Source organism: Nicotiana tabacum, chromosome 21 (assembly GCF_000715075.1).
Source record: "Nicotiana tabacum cultivar K326 chromosome 21, ASM71507v2, whole genome shotgun sequence".
Lineage (NCBI taxonomy): Eukaryota > Viridiplantae > Streptophyta > Magnoliopsida > Solanales > Solanaceae > Nicotiana > Nicotiana tabacum.
The window spans coordinates 79482047-79492225 of record NC_134100.1 but is presented as its reverse complement, the minus strand read 5'-3'; the positions used below and the strand labels follow the sequence as shown (position 1 = coordinate 79492225).

The following is a 10179-nucleotide window of genomic DNA, read 5'->3' as shown; positions in this document are numbered from 1 at the left end:
GGGTCCAGAGGCAAGAGAAGGCTATTGTGCACTTTCACAAACCATCTCTTCTGTCCAGCCTTTGTGACTTAGGGGGCCGCTTTAAATATTTAAAGGGGTCCTCCCTGTATTAACAGATATATATAAAATATATATACAATATTTTTGTCGAGGCCAACGGGTTCCGTTGACCCCCGACTCCCAAGCGTAGGTCCGCCCCTGACAACATGTACTCAGTATCATATTTCTTAACGGTTTGAAACATGTGATGTATCACTCTAGGAAGAATGTCATCTGATAGGCTGATAGGCTTGGAATTTCTAGCTTCTTTCATCATTTTGAGCCTGTCCTTCTTGTCTCCATAAAACATTCTGTAGGGGCTTCCTCTAAAACCTTATTTCATTAAGCACTTTTTCAAGCCTTTTTGGCCTCAACCAAATCCAATTTAACACTATCCATAATCCTATTGAGAGTATGATTACTGCAAAAAAATAAAAAGGATTTATTCGATGAAAAATATCCATTTTTCTCTGTTCTTGTAAATGAATTAATTTTCATAAACGTATTAATTTATAGGAGAAGCCCTTTTTTCCTTAGATACTTTACGATTATTCTTGTTAACAATTGACATTGTTGTTAATGAAGCTAGTTGCAGTTACTTTTGTTAACTTGATCAAGTACATCTAAAGATGTTTGGTTTTCTTGGTAATGAAAGATCTATGCATAATGTATGACGAAAGTTGGGTATTTAGTAAACTGCTCTTGTTCTTTTCATGTTATTTATACAAATTTAAAATGTAACATCGCTGGTTTGTCCACTTCAAGTTGAAAATTTGTCCTCTATCAACCTTGAATATTCTCTTTGATACTTTGTTGATTCTTGCAGTTATGGGCAATTGCAATACGCATTTTTAAACAAAGGGAAGATATGTTCTCCCAATCTAGTTGTTTCAATAGTTCTTCTACTATGTGCTTATTCCATTGGTAGATATACCTCAAAGCATCATTTACAACGATTGTCACCTGTAGTAAAAATACACGTCCCCTAAATTATACGTAATGATAAGAAGTAGCACAAGTGCCTAAACTAGAGTAGAGTGGAATAATCAAATATAGCATGTAACTAGAATATTGAAATTGATAGGTGTACGCTGCAACACTGAAAGGTATATTGATGACTATATATATAAAACATCAGGTCAAATTAATATGCTGTCAAACTAGTAGAGGAACTGAATTCCTCGGATAGCATATTCTCACAGGACTACAGCCTGTGCATTATTAGGGGAGCACCATATTTGGGTTTCAAAGTGACCACAGTGTATGGAGAGTGTGTATAAGATGGAGAGAGCTCGAAGGAGAAGCGTTGTAGAATCATAGCTATAGCCATTTTTGCTTCCAAAATCGCGAAGTTTTGCCCAATGCATTTTCGCGGTCCTGCACCAAATGGAAAATATGTCATTTTCCCCTTTGTTGCCTTTGCCACCCCTTCGCTAAATCTCTCCGGATTGAACTCATCTGCATCTTCACCCCAAATTTCCTTGTCAAGATGTAATAAGATTGTTGGTATAAAGAGCAGTGCACCCTTTGGTAAATCTAGTTCCCCTAATTTTGTTTCTTCATTAGTCCTTCGAGTACGAGTTGCTATTGGTGGATATAACCTTAAAGACTCGTACAAAATCATCGTCACCTGAGAAATAAAATACATTGTAAATATTATTATCAGGGGTGTTCTTTTCATTGAAGTTCTATCTACATTGTGAACAAACTAAAATGTATGAACATTAACCTGCAATCTTTCTACAAATGTTGTTGATGGAAGCTAATAGATGTCTTGAATTTAGTCATGAGGTATACTGGTTAAAACATAAAAATGTAGTACTACTGGTTTTTACTGTTGCCATTTTCAATTTTAACTAACAACTGAGATGACCTTATGATTTACCTTCTAGCTGAGATAATGCATCTAAGAAATTAAAATATATGGTATAACTTTGTCTTCTATATTTTCTTCTCTTAGCACAAGTTACACAGTTCCTCGATCCCATATTATATGACATTCTTTCCTTTTCAGTTTGTTTATAGAAAAGGATATATTTCTATATTTGGAAACCTTTAAACTTCTTATTTTATACTTAATGATGTGCTCTTATAGAAGTGTCATGGCATATCGGTAAGACCACAAGTTCTAAGAATATGTTTAGTATGTAATGAACGTCCTTATTTCTTTCTTAAACTCCGTTTCCAGCAGAACACCACCATATAAAATGAAACTGCGAGAGTAACAGGCAGGAAAACACTTACAATTTTCAAGCGATATAATTCGTCAAAAGTTGGTTTATCACTTCCAAAGGCTTGAAAAACTTCCTCTCTAGCACGTTCCTGCCATTCTGGATTTCTCCCTAACAAAATCAGTGTCCACACAAGCAATACTGATGTAGTCTCTTGGCCAGCAAAATAGAATAATTTGCACTCTTCAATTACTTCAGGTATACTCATTCCAAACTTCTTGTTACCATGTTCTTCAATTTCTATAGAATTTGACTCTAATAATATACCCAATAGGTCATCATTGAGGGCCTTGCCATTGCCTTCTTCTTTTGCCTTTAATCTGTTGTCAATTAGACACGTAATTGTTTCTCGTACTTCCTTTTCACATTCTTTCATTCTTTTGTTCATTTTATTGGGAAAAAATCTGCAAATTAAAGGAAAAGCAAGTAAATATTAAGGGTGAAGCGTCTTGTTGTGCTTCAAACGTTGGAGTTTGGCTCAGAAATATAGATTTCGGAACCTACAACCACCCAGAATTATGATGGGATGGATAGAATCTCTCAAATCTTAACTAAAAGTCTCGAGTTATGGGAATGGAAAGAATTATGGTAGGGAGCACTTCCCCTTAATGGACCTTAAGAAACCTAATTATTCAGGGCCCAATGTGGGCCCCGAACACCAGCTGAAAAGTCAAACGAAAAAAAATAAATAATAGCAACCTACATAGGACGGTTGTGACAAAAAATTACCCGCCTAAAATCAGTTGTGACATTGAGATATACCGTAATTAAGTATATAAAAGTGTATTTTCTCTAATAGATTAGACTTTTAAATAAGATAGTCACACAATTTGATATGATATCAAAGCAAACAATATGGTCCTGCATTCAAATCTCAATTTCATAAAAAAAAATTTATCATAGTTTGGACAAGGGTTGTGCACTTAAAACAATAATTAAGTAAATGAAAGTGTGTTCCTTTTAATATTTTGAAAATAATAGTTTCTTTTTAAATTTACCTGGAACCTGGGATATAAACTGAATTGAATGTCTTCGTTAGATACTCAGCTTGTTCTTCTTGAAGTTCAAATATTCTTCTTCCTTCTTCGTAGCTACTACCAAAGGCAGCACGAGAAATCACATCACTTGTCATTCTTTGAAGATGAGGCCAAATGTCCAACTCATTTGATTCTTTTACTGGGATAATCTCCTCCCATTTGTTCAGCATCTCACTACAGCTCAAGTAAAATGCTGGTAGCATATGCTACTTGTAAACAAAAAAGAAAGTATACTTCATTAATAATAACAATATCAAAATCTATAAAATTAAAATCTACAAAAATATATCTCACACTTGCGTTATGTGTGTATTAGCTAGTGTCTCCAACATGTATTCCTTAATTACATCTTAAGTGATATTAGTTAGAGTCATGTTAAAATTTGTGTTTTACACTTGTGATTTGATTTAAAGATATGTAAAACATGATATTTGGGATAAAATTAAACATATGCCTGACTTGCTTTCTTAGTACATTTGGGATTTCCGTACGTATGATAAGTACCCTTTTTTTGTGATATCAAGGGTTTCGTTTATAACTCTTAAAAAACAATTTAAATTTTTTTATATGCAATAAAAAGATGAAAACTCAATAGAATAAGCAAGGAAAAGAAGCTAAAGTTGGCTGACCTTCAACTTCTCCATATGAAAGGCAGGATTTAAGATCTTTCTGTGTTTTGCCCATTTTTCTTCCTCGTAGCTTACAACACCTCGAGCCAATAACTTGGTCAGTGGGTTGGGATTATTAGGCTTCTGAAAAACATAGTTCTTACCAAATATCTCCTTTATTAATTCTGGCTCTGTTATTAATATTGCGGGGGTTGGTCCTTGCCAAACAAAACATCTTTTACCTGCAATCATTCGAGTCAACAGATCGTTCCGGTCGTTTTAATAAACTGACTATGTTTTAAAATATTTGACGTTTTAAATTAAATATTTTTATTTTTCCAATTAGTAAAATATTTAGTGAGTGAGATATTTAAGGGGGCTAAATGATAATATATTAAAGACATAATTAAGTAGGTGAAAATATTTTTTTTTATAACAACTTACGTTTTTAAATGAAATAGTCACATAATTCAATATGATATCAATACTAATGGAGATCCTATATAGATTGGAATCTCACTACTACTCGTTACCAAAAAGAATTTTTAATTGCATTGCACCTATCAAAAAATATTAGGCTCAGTACATTTGAAAAGGTATGTCGAAGATATATTAATTAAATAAAAGTAAATTTCCACTAACAGTTTAATGTGCTAAATGAAATGATCATCTCATAATTCAATATAATTTAGAAAAATAATTTTATAATTACGATGAATTATTAAAATTCAGCTATGATGCCAGAAAAATCTATGCAGCTCGTCAACAATGAAATATGATAATATTTAATAAACAATATATGTATCTCGCTAACTTGTACAACACACATTTCATCTAACGTAAAATGTTTTTTTTAAAATAAAGAAAAGTTGTCACATTAGAGGGAAGTCCTTATCTCATCCCCACCAGATAAAATTATGACACCATGTGCATTAGTATAAAAGATTTAAGGTTCTATAGTTTAGACTAAATCAAATTAATTTGTCATAGTAACTGATAAAATAAAGTGAAGAATGTACTATTTAACTACTCCCTAAGGTGCATTTAAAGTGATTTTTTGGTTTTTTTTTGTGATCCAAAATATTTGATTTTTTTCAAATATCAAGAAGGAATTAACTTCTTTTTTCCGTTGCACTTGGACTAAAGAGCCTATGAGTAGTTTGTTATATTTTTAATAAGTAAATTAAGATTAATATAGTCAATTTTATTGTTAATTAATGATAAAAGATCAATTTCTTAGTATGTGTGAAAAGAACCAAAAAAATCACTTAAATATACCGGATGGAGTAATAAAATTATAAGTAAAGAAACGTAAAATTTGGCGTGGTCAAAAGTCTCCAATCAAAGCAAGTTTATAGTTGACTTATCTTTAATTTACCTCAAAACTCTCACTCTAAGAAGAAAAGTATGACTGAAATAACTCAAAGCAAAAATCTTTAGACATACCATATTTTTGGATGATTTCAAGATAATAAGGAATGATTCTTGGGGCTACTTCATTTGATAGATTGATGATGGGCTTTGAATTGATTTCCTTGAGACTTTTGGACAATTCTTTCATATCTCCATAGAATAGCCTGTAGGAATTTCCTTTGAGTCCCTGTTTTCTGAGGCAACTCTCCAGTTTCTTTGGCTTAATCCATATCCACTTCAACAATTCCCATGCTTTATATACCAAGAAAATTATCAAACAGATTGCTGCAATTTTGCTGTTGTGAGCATTTCCCATTTCATGCCATATGATGAAAGTAGAATTCATCTTGGCTTTCTCACTTCTCCTAATTGTATAATTTATACAAAAAACGAAATGGCCATCTTATTGGACTAAGATCCAGATTTGACCAGAACAAATAGGACAAAGAAAAAGAACCACATTTTCTTTATCCATTTTTATATTTTATAATCAATCTGTTTCAATTTATGTAACGTAATTTACTCGGCACGGGTTTAAAAAGAAAAGAAAGGGGAGTCTTGAAACTTATAATCTAAAAAATTTAAAGGATAAAAACTTTGTGGGACTATAATATTTGTGTGACTATAAAAATTTCTCATTAAGGGTAAAATGAGTAAAATAAAAAGTTTAAAGTTAAATTATTTTTAAAAGTTTTCTCATTAATCGGCCAAGTTGAAAAAATCAACTTATTTTGAGAAGTGTTTATCGAAAAAGTACTTTTGAAGAAAAACAGTTTGTATTTGGCTAATCAATTTGAAAAACACTTTTGATCAACAATTTGTATTTGGCCAAACTTTTCAAAAAGTATTTTTAAATGTCAAATTACGAATAAGGACATGAAGAGATTTACTTAATAGTTAATGTTAAATAAGTATATAAATAATCACAACTATTTATTAGTATTAAAGATAATAATTAAGTTTTTATTTTATTTAATTAAAATATAAAAATAAAATTAAAAAGTACTTATTTTTTCAAGATAATTTAAATATATCAAAAAAATCAATAAATAAATATGAAAGTTCATTCCAAAAGTAATTATGTATTACTTAATAGTTTAAATTAAATAAGATTATTTTAGTATTAACTATATTATAAGTGAAGGTTTTGGTACTATCAAGGGCATTTCTGTCAATGAGGATATTTCTGTTAATATGACCTGAAATGTGGGCATACTATGTGGCTCTTTTGTCTTTCCAAAACAATTATGCGTCATTGATTAGAAATCACTCACGTCAGATCTTTGTCTTTCCACAAATTGGGTACATTTTTATCTCTCTCGGTAAGTCTTCCTCTTCCGGGTTTCGGGGACAACTTACTCCAACCATTTTTTCAAATTTTTTACCCAAGAGAGAATATATTTTTTATATTCTTCTCCCTCTTATATATTATATTATTATTTTTTATTTCAATTTTATTTTTTAATTTCCATTAAAAAAATCCATCTTTTATTTTCATTAATTTGTAATTTCCATTAAAACAATTCCATAAAATTTTAAATAATATAATTTGTAATCAATTATTATAGATTAACTAATAATTCAAATAAAAGCGAAATCATTGCGATACAAGATTAATTAAATACATATTACATAACGATAAAATTCATTCGAAATACTACATAAATATTCAACTTCAACCTCTAGTATTCTTCCATAAATGATCTATTAATGCATTACGAAATGCAAAATGAGCATCTTTGTTCTTAATTCTTCTATGTCGAGCTAAAAAATTCTGAAATCGTTGATTTTCATCTACTGTCATTTCTACTGAGAGACAAAAAGAAACAAATGACATTGAAAGAGAAAAAATAAGACTAAAAGAATTGAAATATGATCGTAAAATTATGTCCATGGATGTGGATTCTGTTTTGGATCCAGTTCGTCGTGAATATTTGCGGCAAGAACAACAACAACAATAATATATAAAAGAAGTCAACAACCACAACAGTCACAACCACAACAATCATTTGAGCCTCATTCACTCAGTACTATAATAATTTTGGTGCACCTGAAAACGACATGTCTCGCTACTAAATTATTATGTTATTTAACGTAGTTTCAATTTTAATGTATTTCAAATTTTAATGTATTTTCAATTTTAATGTATTTTAATTTAATGTATTTTTAATTTTAATGTATTTCCAATTTTAATGTATTTTCAATTTTAATGTATTTCAATTTTAGCAACATCAAATATTTTATAATTTCACCTTTCATTTTTGTGATGGTTATTCTTTTTCATACAATTATAACTCATAATAAAATTAACTACCAATTTTACATTAAAAAATAGATGCACGATAATTAATTTTTCAAAATTATACGTCAAAGTTAAGATGAAAAATTAATTAGGTAAATATATTATATAAACATAATTAAGTATTTATAAAAAGATAAATTAAAAGATTAAATAATAATAATAATAATATTTTAATGAAAAATAGTAAATATGGAGATGAATAGTGTGTCCCCAAATTTGGGAAGACATTATTCACTCCCCATTTTGGGGACAAAAATGGGGGAGCGTTGCAGTGAAATTTCCCATTTTGGGGACAAGGTTGGAGTTGCTCTTATGATGTCTATTCTCCGGTGAGTTATCCTTCCCTCTGCTCTCTCATTTTTGTTTAGTTTTGTTTCAATTTTTCTTGTTTTTCTGGTTATCTTTTCTAGCCCATATTTATTCGCTACATATGATAAATATCACGATTCAAATTTTCCCCTGTAAGATGTCGTGACTCGTGATGGCACCTAGTCTTAGGGACTAGATAAGCCTAACACATACTAAATTAGTGGCAACTCAACCAACAATTATTAAATATGAAATAAAAATTTCTACAATCCCAAAACAAGTAGTACAAGTCACAAGTTCTACAGAATTTACTAGAAAATCTCTAAATACAACTGTTCCAGAATAGAATCAAACAGTACAAGTAAAGATATCAAAAGTTGTCACGACCCAATTTCTCCTATAGGTCATGATGACGCCTAAGGTCGCCGCTAGGCAAGCCTACGATGAATTTACTACGTGATTACTTCTTTTAATAGGCTTACAAGTAATTAAGTTTCATGTATTTAGAAATTTGCGAAATAGAGAGTTAGACAAATAAAATGAAAGCATCTGAATGCACGCATAAGTACGTAGATACTCCAAAATCATAAAGTCTACTAGTGTGTGTGCCAAGACCTGGTGTCACGAGTGTATGAGCACTAATAGATTATACAAAACTCTAGCCACTGTCTGAAATAGAAATAGACAAAAATAAATGTAAATGAGAGACTCTAGGTGCTACGGAATAGCTCAGGAATGCAGCTCACTACTAGGCCTCGGGATATCTGGGATGCGCGTCGGTAGTACCGCCAGATGCACCTGCCTCAGATCCTACACAATTAGTGCAGAAGTATAGCGTGAGTACATAAACAGCGTGTACCCTGTAAGTATCAAGTCTAACCTCGAAAAAGTAATGATGAGGGATCGACTTCGACACTTACTATGGGCTAACAATATGAATATAGAAATTCTAAACAGATATGGGTTATGTAGATAATAATAATAATAATAACTCATTAACAAGCAGAAACAAAGAATTACTTCACAATTAATAAATTCCAAGTAAATCTCCTTCCGTTACCAATTGTAACCACATCAAGTATGATCTGACTCCAAGTATTATTAAGCATGATTTATGTCGAGGTCGTACGATCCGATCCAGAATAATATGTACACTGTCGAGGGACATGCGACACGATCCATAGATGCATCTATTTACTGTCGAGGCATTCGGCCCACTCTACAAGAAAAGAAGATACTTTATAAGCATTTGACTTGACGTTATAACAGGGCTAGTACACAATATAATATAATTTCCATTAACAGTCAAGTGATCCGCTAAAAATTTGAGTAAGTGAAATTCGGTCTATTAAAATTCCTCTAACAAGTCCTAATATAATTTTGTACCCTTAAATTAACAAGTAGGGAGCAAACATTTCAAGTAATCCATGGTTTGGGTCCTAAGCTACCCGAACATTAGCAAGAATAGTAGCTACGCACGGACTCTCGTCACCTTGTGCGTACGTAGCCCCCACAATTAGAAGAAAATATTAATTTTAATTACCTATGGAGTAAATTTCCTCTTACAAGGTTAGGCAAGAGACTTACCTCGTCTCGAAACTCACTTTCTGGCCTCAATTTCGACTCTAAGGCCTCAAACTCGGCGCCGAAAATCCGAAACTAGTCAAATATTATGTAAATTAATCAATACATGTTCAAAAGTTCATAATTTAACCATTAGAGTGATTACCCAACCCCAATTAAAGGATTCCTAAAATTTATCCCCGGGTCCACGTGCCCGGATTTCGAAAACTTTTGAAAATCAATGTTACCCATAATCTCACGGATTCAAATATATAATTTTTACTCAATTCCCTGACCATTTTCGTGGTTAAATCTCATTTTTATCAAAACCTAGTTTTTTCATCTAAACCCATGATTTTACAAATTTTACATGTTAAATCTACCCATAATCTATGTATTTAACTCACATTGTATAAAAATTACTTAACTCAAAGTGATAGGTGAAAGCCCCTCTCTTAGAGCTCCAAAAATCGCCTAAAGAATGAAATAAATGAACCCAAAATGATTGAGTCCCGACATTAAATGAGGGTTCTTCCCAGCAGAACTTCCGCATTTGCGGTACCACTTCTACGGCAATAGGCCCGCTTCTGCGGAACTCCACAGGCCCAGCGTAGGCCGCATCTGCGGACGGGTTTCCGCTTTTGCGGTCTCGCTTCTGCGGCTCCTCACGTAGAAGC

The 10179-nt window shown here is 31.8% G+C and overlaps 1 protein-coding gene across 1 annotated transcript; it reads right to left on the bottom strand.

Moving 5' to 3' along the window:
- Nucleotides 1–1232: 1232 nt before the first annotated feature.
- Nucleotides 1233–5647, bottom strand: LOC107822676 (cytochrome P450 CYP72A219-like). Its single transcript, NM_001326101.1, is given in 5 exon segments — nucleotides 1233–1669; nucleotides 2284–2674; nucleotides 3269–3513; nucleotides 3937–4157; nucleotides 5362–5647. Coding segments are annotated over 5 exon segments (1566 nt in total). The 5' UTR covers nucleotides 5645–5647; the 3' UTR covers nucleotides 1233–1243.
- Between the last annotated feature and the right edge of the window lie 4532 nt (nucleotides 5648–10179).